Source organism: Amphiura filiformis, chromosome 12, assembly GCF_039555335.1.
Source record: "Amphiura filiformis chromosome 12, Afil_fr2py, whole genome shotgun sequence".
In the NCBI taxonomy this organism is placed as follows: domain Eukaryota; kingdom Metazoa; phylum Echinodermata; class Ophiuroidea; order Amphilepidida; family Amphiuridae; genus Amphiura; species Amphiura filiformis.
In genome coordinates this window covers 4,827,400-4,850,174 of record NC_092639.1, presented here as the reverse complement: position 1 = coordinate 4,850,174, position 22,775 = coordinate 4,827,400, and the positions used below count along the sequence as shown (strand labels likewise).

The 22,775-nt window shown below is 36.8% G+C and overlaps 1 protein-coding gene across 1 annotated transcript in view; it reads left to right on the top strand.

The window, feature by feature from the left end:
- The window catches only part of LOC140165690 (WASH complex subunit 5-like), a 61,122-nt gene extending 40,781 nt beyond the window's left edge, over window positions 1–20,341 (top strand). The window contains 12 exon segments of the mRNA XM_072188996.1: window positions 2,561–2,662; window positions 3,751–3,930; window positions 8,650–8,774; window positions 9,583–9,673; window positions 10,513–10,687; window positions 11,779–11,858; window positions 12,858–12,961; window positions 15,303–15,432; window positions 16,017–16,113; window positions 17,012–17,171; window positions 18,063–18,150; window positions 20,146–20,341. Of these exon segments, the coding sequence (XP_072045097.1) occupies window positions 2,561–2,662; window positions 3,751–3,930; window positions 8,650–8,774; window positions 9,583–9,673; window positions 10,513–10,687; window positions 11,779–11,858; window positions 12,858–12,961; window positions 15,303–15,432; window positions 16,017–16,113; window positions 17,012–17,171; window positions 18,063–18,150; window positions 20,146–20,208 (1,395 nt within the window). The 3' untranslated portion in view covers window positions 20,209–20,341.
- Window positions 20,342–22,775: the final 2,434 nt, after the last annotated feature.

Here is a 22,775-nt window from a genome sequence, read left to right as displayed (position 1 = left end):
CATAATGCCGTCATTGCACGATAATTTTGCAATTGCCCGATCGGGCAGGGTGCTTGATGATTTAGCTTGCCCGACAGTATTTTTAATTGCCCCGGGCAATCGGACAGGCGATTTATCGGAGCCTGGGTCATTGTGCCCTTTCTGAATTTCTTTTGGCGAGGACAACAAGAATATTGTCACAACCAAATGATTACTCCATCTCAAGAAATTAAAGCAAATGTATGTAGGGATGTGTAAGACACCTTCAACTTCAATGCCACAATTGCAATACCATGCAAACATGCAAAATCAATTTCAAATATTGAAATTTTGAAAAAAGGAATTCCACTTCTACTTAGCCCTTGTTGTCCTGATAATTAATGTTGTGTGCTCTTCTCAGGATGAATCCATGTAAAGGTGTCAGAAGGTTAGTGGAACATGAATAATTACATGAATTTTTCAAATTCTTGATCGATAGTGTACCTTTTTGTAAGCCTATACCAATTACAACAAGAATTCCTTAAAAAAATTGGTGTCAGTTCCAATTTACAATGTAATTATCATTTGAATGTAATGTTAAAGATGGAATTGCATGAGAAGTTTTGCACTGCAGCACTGACAGGAACATTTAGTGGTAGTTCATTTATCATTAAATAATTATACACTAACAAACGTGTTTTGGCGCAGCGACAGCCTTCTATTCTAGCTACAAAGGTTTTTTAAAATAAAAAATATGCAAATGAGGTAGCTAATTTGCATATTTTTGCACAAAAATCACATGGGATCTTAAGACTGCCCCTTACCACCATCGCACCAAGTTAAATCTCTATACGCCTCACCAGTTCCAAAAAATGGCAAAAACCCTTTTTAAAAATAAACAAATATGCAAATGAGGTAGCTAATTTGAATATTTTGCGACAAAAATCATGTGGGATCTTAAGACTGCCCCTTTACCACCACCCTACCAAGTTACATCTATATAACCCCAACCAGTTTCGAAAAATGGAAAAAAGTGTTTTTAAAAATAGAAAAAAGGAAATGAGGTGGTTGATTTGCATATTTTGTGACAAAAATAGCATCTGATCTTAAGACTGCTCTTAACCATCACCCCACCAAATTACATTTCTATATGCCTCACCAGTTCCGAAAAATGGCCAAAAGCATTTCGACAACTAAAAAAATAGGCAAATGTGGTGACTAATTTGTATATCTTGCGACAAAAATCGCATCGGATCTTACGACTGCCGCTTACCACAACCTCATCAAGTTACATCCCTATCGCCTCGCCAGTTCTTGAAATGGCAAAAAAAAAAACACAAAAAACAATTTTAAGTTAAATATGCAAATTAGCTACCTAATTTGCATATTTTTGCCAAAAATTGCATCAAGTCTTAGGGCAGCCACTTACCACCACCCTATCAAGTAACACCCCAATACACCTCACCAGCTCCGAGAAACTAACCTGGAAGCCAAAGGCATTTAAAAACAAAGTTCACACAATACAAATGTATAAGACCCCATTATACTTAGCATAAGACAATTTATAAGTCGTTTTAAATGATTTTAAATGTGACGTATAAAATTTGTCTATAACACAGGGAGATATAAAATGTAGGGATTTGGGTACTTTTTGTTCAATTTTCACAGAAATTGAAGGATTTTGACCCATGTTTTTGTTTGTCTGTTTACCCCAGGGTCGCTGAAACAAAGAATTATATTAATTAAATCACCTAATTTATAATTAATAAAGGACAAAGAAAGAAGATAAAAGCAAAAGTATGCTTCATTTAGTTAAATAATAGTAACATCCCTGTTGTGTACAAAAAATAACTCTATACGACAATGCAAATCAGGATCAATTCATGGACTAAGTGCACAGGCAGAGGGAAATGTTGATTTCTCAGCGGATGGAACAGCCATTTTTTTCAGAGGGAGTATGTAAATTAAATGTAACAGCTATTTTGGGGCCATTATTTCAGAGGGAGTATGTAAATTAAATGGAACAGCCAAAATGCCAATGGGTATGTAATTTAACTAGAACAGCCTTAAATTGATATCGATATTAATATTGACGTCACAGATTCGATTTGTCACGTGATCGTCAAACCTGTAGGATAAGGTGTCAGTTCTTCAGGAACTGACACAAAAAATGGACTTGTTTTGAGTACCACAGTGTTTTGATTTATTTTTAGATGGGGAGTAGTAACATATGGTATGCTTTAATGTTTTGTGTTGTTTCAAAACTTAACTTAATGGGCTAGTTGTGAAGCACAGCAATTGGTCTGAATATCCGCTATTCCAGTTGAAATCCATACACCCCTATGGAAAACATGACTTTAATCTTCCACACATGGGGGTGTAGCTTTCAAATGAGGTAACCTAATCAGGTAACACCCATTTGAAATTCACACGCCCTTTGTGAGATATTAAGGTTATATCTTCCAAAGGGGTGTGTGGATTTCAACTGGAATAGCCCAATATGGGCCAGTGGAAAAGTTATTCAAAACATTAAGCATAAGCTTGGATTGTGCTAATCAGATATGAAGAAAAAATAAACAACTTTTGTTTTTGTTTTTGATAGATTGATCCCAAGCAGCTTTTAGAGGATGGAATCAGGAAGGAGTTGGTTTGCCAAGTAGCCAGTGCCTTGCATAATGGAATCATGTTCAACCCTAAGGCAAAGGTAGGAAAATACTCACTCCAATGTTTATGTGGGTTGTATGTGGTGTGTGGGTGGGGTGTGTACCAGGGTGTATGGGTTTGTCAGCTTTTAGAGGATGGAATCAGGAAGGAGTTGGTTTGCCAAGTAGCCAGTGCCTTGCATAATGGAATCATGTTCAATCCCAAGGCTAAGGTAGGAAAATACTCACTCCAATGTTTATGTGGGGTGTACGTGGGGGGTGTGTGTGCCAGGGTGTATGGGTTTGTCAGCTTTTAGAGGATGGTATCAGGAAGGAGTTGGTTTGCCAAGTAGCCAGTGCCTTGCATAATGGAATCATGTTCAATCCCAAGGCTAAGGTAGGAAAATACTCACTCCAATGTTTATGTGGGGTGTACGTGGGGGTGTGTGTGCCAGGGTGTATGGGTTTGTCAACTTTTAGAGGATGGTATCAGGGAGGAGTTGGTTTGCCAAGTAGCCAGTGCCTTGCATGTTCAACCCTAAGGCAAAGGTAAAAAACATACTAACACTGATGTTTACAGGGGTGGGGGTGTGTGTGTTTGCCAGCAAACGAGGACATACTCTCGCACTTCACATTCAAATCGTGAACCACTCTGCAATGGGGGACTGTCCTCGGTTTCTCGAGGTCTGCAAACGACCGCAAATGCATGTATAATGTATTTGGGAAATACGTCTTCCATAGTTATATGAGATATATCGTCCGCAGTTGCTAGGTTAAATTCCATACACACAAAAATGCACAAACTAAACATCCTTGTTATGTCGCTTGAGTACGGACACTACTGGTCATCTAATAGCATTTCTGATTGGTTGATAACTTGAAATGCTCATTTCAATTGCCAATTATGACTAGGCTTTAAACTATATTTATGGTCAAACTTACATTTACAGATGATCTTATTAATTAATACCCTCCTTGATTGGTTCAAAATTGGACACAATTTTCATTTTGGCAGGTAGTTCTCGTGGGGTTAAAGCAAATGAAACTCAAACGTGTCTGCATCAAAGTGTGGGGGGGGGGGGTATGTTTTGGTGTCTTCCAGGGAATGAATTGTGACAAGACCTTTATTTAAACCATTTGTCTTTTGTAGCAAAGTGAGCTGATGAGCAAATTGGAGATATTAGGAGCCAAGATGGATGGATTTGTACGCTCATTTGAGTACATCCAGGACTACGTAGACATCCATGGTTTGAAGATCTGGCAGGAGGAAGTGTCTCGCATCATCAACTATAATATGGAACAAGAATGTAATAGCTTCCTTAGAACAAAGGTAAGGAACTGATGTGCAAATTGGACATGTTAGAAGCCAAGATGGATGGATTTGTATGCTCATTTGAGTACATCCAAGACAACGTGGACATTCATGGTTTTCAAAGTCCTAAAGTTCGATATCACTTATTTTAAATAAGATCTGCTATTCAATAATTACAACTTTCTGCTTTTTGTGCAATATAAATTTACATGTACTTCTATATATGTGACACGATCTGGTACATGGGGGCCAAAACTGAGATAAAGGTAAAAATATGGAGTAAAAAAACAATAAAATACATAAGAAAATAGACATCAAAAGACTTCATAACTTTAGAACCAAGTATGCTAGACCTATGGTGTTTTCAGTAAATGATAGCCTGTTGTATGGATAATGTAATAATTACAGTAACTCAATTTTCAAAAATGCCTCCTTTGGCCCCCATGGACCAGATTGTGTCACAATTATGCTCTTTTTTGCATATCCTCAAATGTGTATATTTGTTTGTTTGTGTACTAATGAAAGAAATACAAATATGATATAAAAGTATGTTGATATGAATTTTGCAGGTGACACTCAAACACACAAGAGCTAATAAACAACAACATCTTTAAACAGTTAGACAGTTTTAGTGTCCCCTGCAAATTGATGATACCATCAAATTTGACATTTTGTTCTATTCCCTGTTTTGCCAAATAAGTGACAGTGACAATTTATATAGCAGGTATTTCCTGCTGAGCAACATTATTAATTTTTTACACACATATTATTATTAAATTAAATCTACCTTGCCAGGAAGCCACAAAATCTCATGTATCAAATACCATATATTTTTCTTTTTGTTAAGATGATAATGCCCAAAGTGTTTATTATTTATTATTATTATTTATTCTTTCTTTATTGAGGGTTATACTGCTTCAGTGACAAGCACTGCTTTTCAAGCAGGCCCTCATTGATACATGTTATATAGCAACAAAATATATTACGATACGCAATATTTACAAAATATCATACAGTATTTACAATGTATTTACAATATATTACAAATAAGTATAATGGTATCATCATCTACAAGATAATTATAAATACCATGATTCAAAATACAGAAATACAATAATTATATTTATATACAAAAAATCAAGCAATTAAATTAATAAAATATAGATAAAGACAGGCCTAAATTTCTTTAATTTTTGATTGAAATTGGCCTAAAGTCATATTTTCCATCTGAGCTCTTACTGTCGGTGGCAAAGAATTCCATGCATAGGCTGCTCTGACATGTTTAACGGTTGAGTGATTGTTTTTGAGCAACTGATATGGAATAAAGATATAAAGATAGCATAACTTTGAACTTTCACCCTATTATGTGAGACTTTCAACATGAAAAGAAGTTTTGACATTGACGGAATTGATTAATACTTTAAAGAGAAGCCGATTTCTACGATACTCTTTATCTTCTTTGTTTTCCTGATATAGACTAATCATGTGCTTGCAACCATATTTTATGTGACTGCTAGTGTTTTAAGTTTAATTTGGCAATGTTTTAAGTTTAATTTAACCTTTCTGCACACATTTTACCCCAGAATTCAATTAAGAGTATAATTCCTTATTCAGTTATAACTATAATTCCCTATCTCTAATATTTTACTCAGTGGCGGCAACAGAAACATTTTTCGGGGGCATTGGGGAAAGTGAATTTCAAGGGGGGTAACTGCACTTAAACTTTATAGTCCTAGGTTTCTGATGGTATAAAAATCTTTTAATTAGGTGGATGAGGCTGTAGATCACTGCAAACATAACATTTGTGTTTGGAAAACCCCGGGAAAGTTACAACCAAATCCCGGCTCTCACACGGCTAAAGTCCCTGCCCAATTTAATTGGAATAATATTTTCATATTTAATAATTGTGGTTTTGTTGTTAATGTAAATAAAATTCCTTTAACATGACTTGAATAAGAGTAAATGACAATGAGCTTGATACAATGAGTTAGGGTATAGGATAGTTTTATTTTTAGAACTCAGCCTTATGTGAATACCTTCATTCTTTTTTCTCCGGTTGTTACGATCCATGCATTTGTTAGTCACGCGATGCGATACCAGTGTCACATTGTGGCCAGGGTTGCCAACAAATTTCAGCCCGAATCGCGGGTCAAATAATCGAAAAGTCGCCCAATTTTTTGCTTTATCATTGGTTTCTATGGGGCAGGAAACTATCAGAAGTCGCGGGAGACAATGTTGAAAAGCCGCCCTATTTTTTTCTTAAGCATTGGTTTCTATGGGACAGAAAATTGTCAAAAGTTGCTGAAAAAATCTTCAAAAGTCGCCCAATTGGGCTACCAAATGGTGGGTTTGGCAACCCTGATTGTGGCTGTTAACACGTAAGCAGTAAACCTGCTAAATTAAATCAATCCCAAGTTCAATCATATTATTGGGTTATTCCATTTGAAATCCTCACTCCCCCTGTGGAAGATGTTGGAAATATCTTCCACAGGGGGAGAATGAATTTCAAATGGAATGAACACATTAGCAGCTCCATTTGAAACCCGGCCTCCCTCTGTGAAAGATTCAGGTTGAATACAATATACATAGATGGAATGTATTATAGCCACCTATTGCCAGTACACGGTGGTGCCAGTATAATTATAGTTGCTCAAACTCCAAATACAAAAAGCAACTAACTTTATTGAGGGCGTTTCTTTGATATATGCTTCTATACGGGGTTTTACGGTATGTTCTGTACCCGTACTAAAGGTCCCCTGAAGATGAAAACAGTCTCTTAAAACTTTTCCAAATATTGTGTTTTTTGTTAATATCTCAAAACTTCCACTCAGGTATTCAATTGTATATTGTTTCTTTTTTTTAAATCAGGCTGATTTTATTTTAACATTGAAATACATGTGATACTTTTTTAGAGTCTATAAAATATTTAGTAATTCTGTTTGATTCAATTGAACCTTGGTATTTAAAAGGTGGCACTTCAAAACAAGTTCACTCTTTTAAAAAACAAACTGTCAGAAATTTGCCAACTTTAAAACTAATATGTAGATCAAGGTTAGTCATTCAACATGTTCTACATTATATCAAATCGGGTTTTCCCCATGCTTATAGTTGCTAAGGTTCATGATAACAAGGATCTATAAATAATAGTGTTGCATTGTGCTGTGCACACAAAACTGGGTGTTTAACTTGAAAAGATCATGATATTTCACTATTCAATTAAATGTAACAATGGATATATTAATGTACAGCTCTAACTCTTGACGTCAGTGGGTTAGACGGCATGTATATGATATGTATGATATTGTTATATTAAACATGCATTATAGGCTCATTCTGAGAAAAATTAATTTTTGATTTTTGGGTTTTTTTTTCATGCGACACCCTCTCATTTTGTCCATTGTAGTGAAAAAAAAAACACCCTCTGCAAAATGCTGTCAGGGCACTACCATACTTGGAACCTTTGCATGTGAAGCTGGGAAATTTTCACAAATTTTGGCAAACCACTGAAAATGATGTTCAATTTTCATTATATCACCACCAGAAACTCAGCATGAGGTATATTTTGGATTCTTTTAAATAAAATATATGAAATAATTATAAAATTCAAATTCCAGAGAGTGACCATTATATAGAAATTGCTTCAACTGGGGCAAAGTAATAAGGAAGTAACTGAAAATACTGGTAATGACAGTGCTATTTAATTGCTATACTCCCTCTGCAAGGATTTTGAGTTTTTCATACTTGCAGGTAATCTTGAACTTAATCATTTTTAATACCAATGATTTTACAGAGGAAAGTAATATACTGTATTTCCTTGAATAGTCACCCCTGGGGGCGTTGCATTTTCCAAAAGGAGGCCGTTTATTAGAGGTCATTTTTAGAATGATAATTCCTGTTAAAATCATAGGTAAGCCTAAACCCCACGCTGAAATGATGAACTATGAATTTAGGAACAACAACTTCCGGGTCCACTTCCGGGTTTACAACCAGATTTTCGGAAATTACCGACGCCATTAGCGATCATGTATGCACCTTGCTAAGCTCACTACACAAGATAGCATAGAAATATCAGCATTTTTTAAATATCTTGATGAAAAAAGTGGTGAGGATTGAAACGATTTAAGCAGAGGAAATATTTCACCTAAAAATTTCATTGACAACACATGCAAAAGTTCCTAGTCTGTTAGTAGCCTACCAAAATGTAAATTTTAAAATTGCTCCGATTAGTCCTAAAGTTGGTGGATATGAACCTGATTAGGAGATGAACATCTTCATATTGAAGTTACCCATTAATACTAAATATAATGATCACAACCACAGAGAACTGCACAACACAATAATCCCAAAATTCTAGTTAAAATTAGTGATCTCAAACCTTAGTGATATCGAACATTGGATGGATATAGTGGATCTTGGAGATAACAGGTAGTAACCGACATTGATTCAAAATGGGACACGATCTGGTCCATGGGGGCCAAAGGCGACAAATTTGAAACTGAGATAAAGGCAAAAATATGGGGTCAAAAAACAATAAAATACATAAGGAAATAGGCATCACAAAACTTCATAACCAAGTGTGCTAGACCTTTGATGTTTTCAGTATATGATAGCTTAATGTTTGTATAAGGTAATAATTATAGTAACTAAATTTTCAAAAATGCCTCCTTTGGCCCCCATGGACCAGATCATTTCACAAATAACCTTTTATGTCTTACAATGTGTTTTGTTGTTATATAGGTCCATGATTGGCAGAGTGTATACCAGTCTACCACTATTCCTATCCCCAAGTTCCCTGCAGTAGATAATTCTATCAATTTCATGGGAAGACTTGTCAGAGAGATTCTTAGGATTACTGATCCAAAGTAAGTTTATCGTATATTCCACTACTTTATTACATACCAACTGGGGTAGCACTAGCTTAGGAAAGGGCTATTCCAGTTGAAAATACATGCACCTTCTAATTAGAAGACATAAGCTTAATCTCCCACACAGTGAGTGTTGATGTCAAATGGAGTTACCCATTCAGGTAACCCCATTTAAAATGTACACTACCTGTGTGGAAGATAAATCTGACTGATGATGCAATGTCTTCCATAGGGGTGTTATGGATTTCAATTGAACTAGCCCAAATATGCCTATTGCTAATTGGTCCTGTCCAGGAAGGGGTTCACATACTGTATGTTATATGGAAGATCAAGAGAGGTGATGTTCAAGTGATCAAATTGTATTCCTGGAGAGATACTAGTCCAACCCTGAATATTTTACATTGTGGCATATTGACATTGACAATATATATTTATAGGTACACTATTTTGCCCCCCCCCCCCGACACAAACACGACAGAGTTGGTTCTCTTTGGGCATTATCTCTTTGTGTAGGCCTATATTTTGTTTTGAATTCGGCAGAGTGATGAATCAAGCATTTTGAGCAAATTGAGTTATTGTATATCAATTGCTTCAGAACATGCAAGTATTGCAAATATTTGGTGCACATTCACTTCTATAATACACATTTCAAATGAGTGCTCACAAATATCTCAATTTTTGGGAGGACCAATGGAATGGTACCAAGATTTTCAAACGCTGTTTACTCAAAACAGCAATTTTGCGTATTTGGCACTCTGCCGTGTTCATAACTATATTAAGTAATGTTTGTGTTACATTATTTCAGGAATACATCCTACATAGACCAGATGAAGACATGGTATGATAACAAGACAAGGCTAGAGGTCATGGATCTCAAAGTGTTCTCAAGAATGCAGGTAAAATAGTCACCAGAAATACTAAGCACATACGTAGTCCCAAATAACCGGTAATCAGATCAGACTATAATATGTTGCACTTTGCAGACAACAGATTTGCAGAAGTTTCATTAAAAAAAATTTTTAAATCACAATTTATATATACGAGGGGGTATCCAAAAGTTTTTGACATCACCCAGAAGTGAATGAGCTATACCGATGAAATTTTGTCAGTGTAATCACTGGTCCTTATGTACATTATGGTCCAAAAATGGTCTCATAAGTATGTTTACTTTCTTTACAGGTGGTGCTACATATGTAGATGGGCATGTTGTTTCTAAAATGCATTTTGAAATGTCAATCAGGGTCTTAGCTAGAAATTGAGGGTTGCCCGTCATTTGAATAAAATTGCCTGTCCTAATTTGACCTTTAAAACATTTACCAGACGTCTATATCCCATTGGGGGTTCAAAGAGTTCAAATATGTGCCAATATGGCCTTGTTCAACAAATTGGGTCTACTAAAAAGGTCAATTAGCTTCTCAAAACATACAATTTATAATAAATCATCTGTCAAAGGCATTAATTTTGCCCGTCCCAGGAGCAAACTCCCCGTCTAAAATGACGGCCAGACGGGTGGCTAGCTAAGACCCTGATGTCAATCATAACATTGTAAACAAATCGTCTCCGAGTTTGATGGACAGGTGCCATCAGACGCAACATTCCGAATTTATCCCTGCTGATGACGATAAATAGCAAAAATGCGCTACATACATGCCTTTCTGTTCCTAAATTCTTAGATGATTCATGCAATGTAGGTAAAATGCTATTAAAAGTAAAACTGGGTGTTTTTTTCAAACAGCAAAGTTTGGGAACTTATGGTCTGACTGGTCTAGATCGTCTCCTGTGCTTCATGATGGTACGTGAGCTGCAGAAGTTTCTCTCCGTCATAGAGCGCGGTGTGCTACGTGACAAGGCGTGGTTAGAGATGTTTGGTAGCTTCATGAAATCTCTCAATCCAGTAAAGGGACTCATCAGTAAGTGTTTATTTAGAGGTTTATGTCTGTCATAGACCACGGTGTACTAAGTGACAAGGCGTGGTTAGAGATATAAAATTGAATATTCATATGTAGTGGTATAAACTAGATTAGAAGAAAATTTTAACATCACTTCTTATTTAGAGATGTAAGACTGGATGATAAGAGCAAAAAAATTTTTGTGAGGGGGTGCCCCATGGACCCCCGTTGCACACCTCGCCTTCGGCTCGGCTGCTCGCCTTTGGCTCGCATGATTTTCAGGAAGTGGATCATGATTATCTCACTTACATCTCTGCTTATTTTGATCACTTACCGGTAGCACTTTCACATTACCAACTACATCTTCAGCCGGAGGGGGGGGGATGAGACCAAAAAAATAGCATCATCTGAAAGTGTGACATCATACAAGGTTGTCAGGCCATAAATCATCAGAGCCATAACATCCGGCTGAAGACTCAGTTGGTACAAAGTGCTCCCTGTAAGCAATCAAAATTAGTAGTGTTGAAGTTAAAATTTTCTTCTCATCTTGGTTATAGATGTTTAGTAGCTTCATGGCCTTCCTCAATCCAGTAAAAGGATTTATCAGCAAGTGTTTATCTGTCATAGGGAAGGTTGTGCTATGTGACAAGGCTTGGATAGCAATAATATCCCTGTCCTAATAAGCTGTACCCTACTTATAGCATAGTGGCCGAGCGGAACGGGCACCGACTCGTAATCGGAAGGTTGCGGGTTCGAGCCCCGGCTACGCCATCGTGTTGTGCCCTTGAGAAAGGCACTTTATCTCGATTGCTCCTCCCAACCCAGGTGTATAAATGGGTACTTGCATTCTTAAATGCTGAGAAGGTAACAGATTCGCTGTGGAGTGGGTGTAGCGATCCCCTATAGCAACATTACATGGAGGAGTCTGGCCCAATCGCCAATGGAAGAGAGACGGGCACTCCGATCAATGTTTACAGGATAACCTCCTTTACCTTTACCTTACCAACTTATATGACTAAAGCTGCCAAGATGTGGCCACCATATGTCACCTTGGTTAGCTATGAAACAGGTGACAACTTATAACTTGTGTTTTATCACCCTTTGTGTAACAGGTAATCCTAGTAAGCTGTACCCTACCTACATGACTAAAGCTGCCAAGATGTGGCCACCATTTGTAACATTGGTTCTCAAGGTAAGCAAGAACCTAAAAAACAAGCTGAGTGCTACATTGTACATTTGATTTTTTTAGAAAACAAGCTAAGTGCTATGTGGGATATTTAAAAAAATCTTTTTTTGATGTTTTTAATCTTTTTTTTGTTGCTGGTATGCATGCGCAGCCACTTTAAAAAAAACTAAAAAAATAGCCTGTATGGCCCAGGGCTCGTATTTGCTAGGTTGGCTTTCACATACTTATGCGCGGGTCTGAGTAATGAACTTGATATTATGCGCTGCTAGTGTGTAATGTTTAAATGTTTCTAATGTTCCAATGCAGAAGCCTCATACCAATATTGTACTATTATTAAACAATCATTTATTTAAGAAAATAACCATGGAATAGGGATAATAGTATTTATTATACCTCGTAATAAATTCCTGTCATCTGATTGGTTAAAAGTGCAGTCATTGAATTAGCTATGCCATCATGGAAACAAACTATTGACCGCTGTGCGTCTACGCATGCGCAATCGCAACATCCACGTACATTCATTCGGTATATTAAACAAATATTGACTGCCACTTGGGTCAAAGAATGGTTTTGAGATCACTTTGGGCCTATAATTTTAACCATGCCTCTCATAGCAGTTAATATTTGTATATTATATTTTCCCTAGTGGTATCAGAAATGAGGTCTTTGGCTATCTTGTTGATATCATACAACAAACCACTGCTCGAAGCCAATAAAATGGCTATATTGCTATGAACCTGCTATAAAGGGGACAAGGAAAAACCTCTCAATGAGAGAGTAGTTAAATTCAACATATTAGAATATATTTTTTCAGCATTTATAGATACACAGGTAGTGTTTGATTTATTTGAAATGTTGTGAATGATGACTAACATGAATTTTAACATAATCAAATACTGAAAGTTCAATTTGAGCATTGCACTAATTACTTTTCTATGTTCGGTCCATAACTAGGGACATCACCAGACTGTTTTATATCTAACATTACCTACATGTCATTTTCAGGTTGGCCAGATGCAGTTGCTACGACGACAGATTGCCAATGAGCTGAACTTCTCTTGCAAGTTTGACTCCAAATTCTTGGCTAGTGCCCTGCAGAACACAAACCAGTAAGTTAATATTGTGTTTTTATATCTCTCGTTCTGTTTCCATCTTCATATGTGACACGATCTGGTCCATGGGGGCCAAAGGCGGCAAATTTGAAACTGAGATAAAGGTAAAAATATGGAGTAAAAAACAATAAAATACAAAAGAAAATAGGCATCAAAAAACTTCATAACTTTAGAACCAAGTATGCTAGACCTTTGGTGTTTTCAGTAAATGATAGCCTATTGTATGTATAATGTAATAATTACAGTAACTCAATTTTCAAAAATGCCTCCTTTGGCCCCCATGGACCAGATCGTGTCACATATCCTGTATTTACTCCAGATCTTTTCCCATATCTTTTGATTCATCACTGCATCAATTTAACATGGATACAATAAAGCTCCTTCTTTCTATCAACCTGTTACTTATTTTCAGTTATCTTTCATCTCCTCATTTTTCCCTTTTCATCATATTTTTCTCTTCTAAATAATGTTGAGTACATTGGGGTTCATATTTTAAGAGCAGGGATGTAAGTTTGCCTGCAATGTGCTATTCCAGTTTTAATCTATACACCCTGTATGGAAGACATGACCTTCATCTCCCACACAGGGGGTCTATATTTCAAATGTAGCCACCCATTTAGGTAACCGCATTTGAAATTTTCTATGTGTGTAAGATTAAGGTCAGTCCATAAAAGAAGTTAGTTGTGGCTGCGTCGGTTTGAAAAGTATATTTAGTAGATCCATTAAATGAGAGTTCTGGAACAAACCGTTTTTGTTTTCTGGGAATGTAAAAGATTTAGGTCTTGTCTTCCATAGGGGGTGTATGGATTTCATCTGGAATAGCCCATTGCAGATTTCATGCATTCTGACAAAGTTTCAGGTAAATTCGTGAAATTGGGTCACGAATGTGATACACAGGTTTCAACAATTTCAGGCATTTAGTACTTTAAAGTCACTTGCATTCCTGTGTTAGAGCTGCATAGCACAGTGACACAGGTCTTTGACTCTGATGCAAAAGGTCCAGGGTTTGATTCACAGTGGAGGCAACAATCATTTAACACCTATCCGTTCTTTGCATTACTACATTTGAATTGTGGGGCAGATACGAGGGTCATTCAAAAAGTTCTACCTGTTGGGTCATAACTTTTGTTTTGTTAAAGGTAGCTACTTGAAAATGTGCATACATATAGCTCGTAATGTCACTTATAAGTGGTATAAAAATCATGTCAAGACCATTTTTAGATTTTTGTTGGTGACCTGAAAACTACAGTAAGATATTGTTCACCGGAAACGGTCAAAATATGTACAATATTTACAAAGGCGTTGTGTTGAAGATCCCATATTTATTCGATTTGGTCATGTTATACAGTAAAAACTGTTTAAAACACAAGAATAATCATAAATTTATATGTACTGGTTAAAAGGTTGCCACAAACTGAAAATGATGGACATTAATATGCACAAAACTAATAGAACAAATAGCCAGTGTAATAAACTTAGTATAAATGACCACAAACACAGTTTATGAAGATATTGACTTTAATAAAACATAGTGTAAAATGGTGGCATTATGTCGCTTTCTTTGGAATAAAATACCACAATAGATCACAAAAGGAATTAAATTTACTTTTTTGACTCAAAAATGTGTTATAGTAGCTTTAACTTTTGTATTTTATCTAAAAGCGCAGCTAGAAAAGTCACGCTGTAGGGATGGACACTATGCTGATTATCATTACCTGAGATGTTACAAGATATCCCTCCAAAAATGGAATTCTGGGTAATTTCTGTCCTTCAAAAGTTTACTTTTTCAGTCACAGATGATGTTTTGGACTGTAAGGTGTATATTCATTCAAAATTTATATTGTTACTAATATGATTTTTTTGCATAAAGAGGGAAGTTCGTACATTCGTTGCATGCATGTTTTCAAGTGCAATATCCAAAGATGCATCACCGTTTCCTGTGTACCATATCTTACTGTGTTTCTCAGGTCACTTACAAAAATCTGAAAATGGTCTTGACATGATATTTTCACCACCTGTAGGAGACATTGCGAACTATATATACGCAAATTTTCAAGTAGCTACCTTTAACAAAACAAAAGTTATTACCCAACAGGTAGAACTTTTTGAATGACCCTCGTACAATGGATGACAAGGACCTCAAAGCCAGTTCTGATCAGAATGCCTGACTGCCTGTGCAAACCAGTCATGGACATGTTGGGAGAACAGTGTCTGACATCGAACCTAGGTTAAATAATTTTTTTTTTTAAACACCACCATTTGTTTAACATATTAAATGTTAGCCATAGCTGTTATAGAATGTAGTCTCATTCCCATGGTTTTGTCTTTAACCTCACAGTGCTCTACTAGCAGACATAGAAGCCCATTATCAAGATCCCACCAAACCGTACCCTAAGGAACAAAACCCACTCATGTATGAGTTTGCTTCCTACTTGGAGTGTGCTGGTATCTGTAACCCACTCAACAAGGTAAGTTCATACCATCCAGTCTTAATCTAATTCTAAACCAGTTTAGCATGAATCCGGTTTCAATTAGTGATCAATATCCTCTGTGTAATTGATCTGCACATTGAGTAACAAGAATCTGGTTTTGAACAAGTGAAACATCAATTCTGGTTTCCTCAAACTCCACCCAAAATATCTGTGTGGAATTTGCAGTGTGTCAACTGATATTGGACTCATTTTAATATTTGCTTAAAAAGTTACCTTTTCCAGAGTCTTTGTTAGCAGCAATGTAGCTTGCGACACCCATAGCTGAATGAAGACCCTGTGACGGTGTTGCTATCTACTTCGCTGACAAAACACCTGATGTGTGATCCAATACTTTCATAATGTTTTCCCTGTCAAGAGATGATTTAACAGAAATTTTCATTCTTGTCATGATTTCCCCTGAAAATATTTTTGATGGCACAGTTTGCTGCCCCTCCCGGCTACAACTTTGTATGCTCTTGCAACATGTACATAGTTTTAATATGTTAGTTATTTGCGGTCTACTTGTTGAGAACATATTAGAGGAATATAAAGACTATTATTTTCATTTTTCTATCCACCAGATTTACATCACCACCAAGCGGTTACCTTATTTCTCACTGTTCACCTTCCTGTTTGTCATCTCACAACTCCACAAGCTGCAGTATCTCAAATCAGTAGGTAAGTTGATGAAGGAGAGGAGAGCACCTTGGTATGGGGTGGACATAACGACACCACTTGCATTACATTCTAGAATCTAGAAACAAAGAATCAAGCGTTTTTATTTTAGGGCCGTTTTTCTATAACTGGCCTGTACATGTAGAGTGTGCCAATTGTGGGCGCTATAGCTTCCATTTTTAATAACCAAAAGGCAATTTAAAAACAAAATGACCATTGCTATTTTTCTGAAATTTTCAGCTTATTTAGTATGAACATGTAGAAATATAATCAAATAGGTGCCCTATCTGCTCTTCTCCGAAAAAATAAAAAGTCCTATACTAATACCTCAAGGATAATGAAACCTTTTTGGTTGATAATTCCACTTTCCATAATCCATTGCAATGTTATTACCAGGGCTTCAACTGCCACTGTACAATGAAGCTTGCAAATTCCATTGAATTATTCATTTTTACTGAATATGCAAGACCCTGAAGGGATATTCTTAAAAACTTGAAAGTTGCTGCTATCTTATAGGTTCTTAGCAGTGTTATATGACACAATATAACACTGTCAGCATGTGCGCATCGACTGGATATGCATACTTGCTATTTGAGCCAGCCATTATTTTTGGCGTCAAACAACTCGGCTTCACCTCGTTGTTTTACTTAAAATAATGATGTCACCCATGTTATATGAGACGATAGATGCATTGCAGTGGCTAAAAACATACCTTTATTCTCTAAGTACATTGTGTTGAGGAAAAACTAATCCCACCTATGATCCCCTTATTTAGACAATAATAACTGCACATTACCTGTTTTGAGGTCATTTGGGAAAAAACGGAGAGGTTTGTTGGTATTGTTGACATTACTCTTTCCCCTCCTATTTGACACAATCTGACTTTCTTCTTCATCTACAGGAAGTATGGTGCTAAAACTACCCAAGGACCCACTAGATGGACCACCATTTGTTGTTGGTGTCTTGTCACTTCTCAAACAGTTCCATTCAGAGAACACAGACCAATTCTTGGCCCTCTTGGGACAGTATGTACGTTCTATGGTAGAGTTTGCTGCTGGCAGGTGAGTCAAGTGTTTTTCTTTATGGTATGACCTATATGAGCACTTGCAATAAACATTTTTGTTAGTTGAGGAGGCTGCCATCTTGATTAATATTGTAGGAGAGTGCTAATAGATCTAGTTTGGAAGTGACATCGGTCGCAGTATAGCACAATAATTTTCACGTACACATGCTTACAATGACCAATTCTGGGCAGATGTGTCCCAATTTAACCTTTTGACCTGCATCTGAAACTTGTATTTTAGAAGTAGCAAACATAACACAATCAATGGCATGTGTCAGGGGCGTAGCCAGCTTTTTTGTTTAAGGGGGCAAAATAAAATTTTGGGGGCACAGACGAAAAAAATTACAGTTGCATCATACAATACATAGAGACTGTATGCCTTTGAGCTTTAAAAAGGCTTTATTGGGACGATTTGCGCGCATAGTGTGCACAAATGTCGTATTTAACACTTTCTGCCCATTATCAGGATGGAAATGGCTTTATGCTTTACAATGTGCAAAATTGTGTATTTTACACTATTTTGCCCCTTGATCGGGCTGAATTTTGGTAGAAAAGGGGCTCCTTGCCCCTTTTCCTTTGCCCTCCTGAATTTCTCTTTAATTTTTTTGTCAGAAGGGCACTTTATTCTTTAAGTTTTTGTCAGGGAGGGGGCACTAGGATTATTTCACCGTGTTGGATATGACTAGAATTAATGGACTATTCCAGTTGAAATCCATACACACCTAATGAAAGACATGGCCTTAATTGGCCACACAGGGAGTATGAAATCCAAATGGAGTCTCCTATTCAGATTGAAGTAGTCATCTGTCAACATTTATAAAATAAATTTTCCTATAACCTCTATAGGATTCTCTTTAGTATTCATGAATGATTTTGATTCCTTTTTCAGTGGCAAAGCTACCGAGTTGCCTCCTGAAGTGACTACTGTATTGTCATTCCTGGATGATTTCATCTACTATGCTGGGCTTCCAAGACAGGTATGTATAGACATTTATAACCATTAGTGTGGCCAAAGAAATGTGAACCACACATGCATGCAACTATAATTGGTATAGGCTTAAAATATTTACTTTACTGCTGTTTTGTTAACTTTCACCTCAGCTAGATATGGTTAAAACTGGTATGTTTTAATCCTGAAAATGCAAAAGAAAACAAAAATGTGATGTTCTCTTTTTGTTTGATCACATTTATTTACATTACATCATGATGAACACAATGGGTTTTGCCGGCCACTATGCTCTGATCAGCTCAGCAAGGATTGATATAGAATGGCATACACACAGCTGGGTGCAGCACCTACGTGAAATGCACTTTGTGATGCACGCATTTGTGAATTGTTGGGACTTTATTGACTCGCGCAGAAACAAAAACTCACCTATTAGGAGGGTTGATCATAGGTGCAGGATTGCACCTGGAACGTATAAAGTGAACATTCATTTACACATGAAGGATTTGTATATTCAGTCAAGTTAGCTCAATCGTTAAAGCGTTCGACTATGGTGCGAGAGGTTGCGGGTACGAACCCTGACGGTGCCTATAATATGCTCTTGTGGAAAAATTGAGTTAGCTTGAAATTCCCCTGGACAAGGAACTTACTGCTAATTGTCTCGTTGTAACCCGTACGAAACTTGGGGAGCTGATCCTGGTTGCGATGGTTATTTGTGGAATGTCTAGGGTGTGCGCTCTTGCAGCAGTAAAGTCCCTGATTTGTTGTTAAATGGTTTATGGAATGATGTGGGGCCGTAGTGGTCAGCGACAACCTGTAAAGTGTGCTGAGGCTTGTGGATCAACGTCTAGGCGCTATGCCTGTGCGTAGCGCACTATAAATCACTGCGCTTTTTTTAATTTTTTATATTCGTTCCAATTATGATTGATATGTAAGGTATGGGAAATGTTCTGTAGAGCAGAAATCAGAATCAGAACCAATCAAATCATACCAATGTGGATTTGAAATGTGCCAGTAATCCCCACCCCCTAATATATCAAGCTGGAATCTTACTGTCATGTGGATTGTGGAAAAGAGTCTAAAACCTTTAAAAAAACAAGTTGCAGATAACCTTCATCACCTGTTTATATTTTGAATATAGATAATTATTCCATTTTCACCCTGATGTGGCAGTGACTTCAGTGTGCATTTCATTAAGTGTAGCTACAAGTATAGCTAGCAGATGTGCAAGCGCTGGTGTACATATGCAGGCGCTAAAAGATGCTGCAGAACAGCTGCCTCAACGCATTGACGTCTCTGTCACATTATAGTATGGAAAACATTATATTTGAATGGGCCATAGCTGCACAGTAATCAGACTACCAACTTATTTTCTTGAAATAAACTACATTTACACATTTTGAGCATCCAGGCCAGACCTCAAAATAATGTTTCCAATATAAGTCTCCAAACTGCACACTGCTTTTGAAATTGAGATGCAATGTTGTTTAAAAAATGGGAATATTGTGTGAATCGATTTCTTCTCGTTTAAAGTTTGTATCACAATTATGCGTCCCCAATTTGAAAGTTATGCTGCAACAGGCAAGTTTGAAAGTGCAAATTTCCGATATATGATACAGCTTGATTTGTGGTTATTCCATCCAGGCTATTTTGTCATAAATGAACACATGAATAGATCACATGAAAAAAATGTATGAAGTGATATTAACATGATAAAGAAAGAATGAACAGTTTACCAACCCAAAGTGTTACAATTAAACATGACAACAAATAAACTTAAATCCCGACCGGCACACAACCCAACTTGAAAAAAAAAGCAAGGGAATGTGCCGGTATGGGAATGGAACCCACGACCTTCCAATATCTAGACGGACCCCTTGAGATCGGATTCTTTCTTATTAAATATATTCAGTTTCCTCTTGTAGCGAGCAATCGTTCCCCATTGTGTTTATTTGTTCTTGTGCAGGATGCGTATCCCCATTGCCTACTGATATTACCATGTTATTTATTTTTCTTCATCCAACAGATGATCGAATCTCACATTCCAGCCTACATCTTTGATGAGTTTAAGAGTAACTGCCAACAGTAGATGGCAAAAGAAACAACTGGGAATCAAATCTGAAGTTATGTGACTGAGGTTGAATTTTCTTGAAATATTGGATTAACCAAGAGTTGTAACACAGTGCCTTATGGACCGTTCACAAACACTTGTAAGGGGGGCCTGATGCAAAAAAATTAAAAGCAAAAATTTTTCGGGCCCCCTTTACAGACCTCAAAATTTCAGGGCCCCCTTTTTCGACATGAAAATTATCGGTCAACCCCATAGAAAAGCATATAAACTCCATTTTCCCAGGAAAAATCGTGGTCATTTTTTTCAGGCCCCCCTTAGGAGGGTGAAAATTTTAAGGACCCCCTTTTGCATCAGCCCCCTTACAAGTGTTTGTGAACGGTCCTTACACCCATATTATTCTATACCAGTCACTTGAGTGACAGAAAACTTGCTAGTGATCAAACGGCAGTTGCAATTGTACAAATAGAATCTAAGTAATGGCTAGAGACTCGCTATAAACTTGTGTTGAAGTAAACTGATAATGATTTGACATTGGGTCATGTAAGCAACTTTTTAATGATATATCGGCAGTCCCTTTTCAGATCAAGCTATGGATGTTGATTGCGATAAATGTCATAAAAATGCTACGCTTATTGGGACTGCTTAGTAATACAACCAATAGAATATAGACCACTTGACATGTGACGTCATTGCCCGGCAGTATGCGTGCAAATTATGGCAATTTCCATGTTCTTTGCCCTGCAGCAGAGGAGGCTTAAAGGCATTCCTACAATGCACTATGATTGGGAAATTTGATCAATATAACCTAATTTTAAAGGCAAAGTCCCCATTGCCACACACACAAAATGGTAATTTTAAAACTGCAGCCAACGAGCTAATAGTTGAGACTTAGGACTGATATTTGATTTTCTTACAGGAAACATTCATATTGTCCCACTGTATTAATTTTATTCCTAAGTCTCGATGTTTTGAATGTTAAATAATAGGATGAAAACACCAGATATTTGCACACAATCCCAATGCAAGGCATGATCAACTGTACCATGTATGTACTAAAGCCAGACATAACAAGGTCAGAAACCCCATTGGGTTGTGGGAATGTCTTTAAACATCCTCTGGCCCTGCAGTATGCGTACGCATTATAGTTTGCTCAGGGCATGTGCATTTTAAATCGCCCACCACATTTCATATAGTACAAAAAAGCCATTGAACAGTGCAGTGGTTCATTCAAGCATATCAATAGACCAGTCACTCGCCTTTGTTGATAAACAATGATGTCAAGTGGTCTATAGAGAAGCCTCTCACCTTCCATGTGTGTGGTAATGTGTTGGACATTTACTGCATTCAATTTTGATTTATATACATTGCAAACTGTAATTACAATCAAATCATCTGAATTCATATTATTTTGAAAAATAGAATTTGGAGACTATCCAGACCAGAGGACATTTTGCATATAACTGTGCATGCTTTTAAAAGTGAAAAATGGTTGCTTCATTGACACGTAAGTGGGTCAAATAAGGGGTTCTAGTTGGCGTGACCAGACATTTTATCACATCATCCACCACAAAGCAAGGGCCTACAGAGATTCCTTCTTCATCTTTGCTGTACCTGTTGCTCTACCAGCCACTGCCACTATTGAAAATTTTCAAAGCTAGTCTTCAAAACTATAGCTTCAAGAATTGTGAATAATGTTGTTCTAATTTTGCGATCATCCATGCAAGTCAGTGTGGTGTATTCAGGTAGATTGGGCGATTCCTGTTGAAATACATACACATCCCTACATGGGCTGGAGATTTCAAATGGAGTCGCCATTCAGGTAACCCCATTTGAAATTCACACTCCCTGTGTAAGATATTAAGGTCATGTCTTCCATATGGGGTGTATGGATTTCAACTGGAATAGCCCATTTTTTTTTTTTTTTTTAGTGAAGGTGAAGATGGGGAATCAAATCAACTGAATTTGTTATATGTGACATGATCTGCTCCATGGGGGCAAAAAGAGGCATTTTTGAAAATTGAGTTACTATAATTATTACCTTGTAGTAACATTAGGCTATCGTATGTACTGAAAACACCAAAGGTCTAGCATACTTGGTTCTAATGTTACGAGGTTTTCTGATGTCTAGTTTCTTATGTATTCTATTGTTTTTTGTTCCATATTTTGGCCTGTATCTAAATTTCAAATTTGCCGCCTGTGGCCCCCACGGACCAGATTGTGTCACATATGTCAATATCTGACTCATTGTGCTTGATTTAGAGCATTCCTTACCTACAAGTAACCAGCCATGTAATGTTTTCTGAAACACTTTGTGTTCTTTTATGATTATGTAATGTTTTCTCATATTCTGTTATGTTTTACTTATGATTTCTATGTAGAATGTAGGAATTTTTCACTGTAATTGCTTTATATTCAGAATATAGCATTTGTCACTCCTATTTTTTTAGACCCAAAGCTGAAGTATAACTGTAACATACAGCTCTGTGCATGTGCATTCAAATTAGATCCCAATCAAATCTGTGCTGGTAGACTTTGTAGTGTAGTTACAAATACAGCATTTCTAACTGAAACCTTTCCCTTTGTAT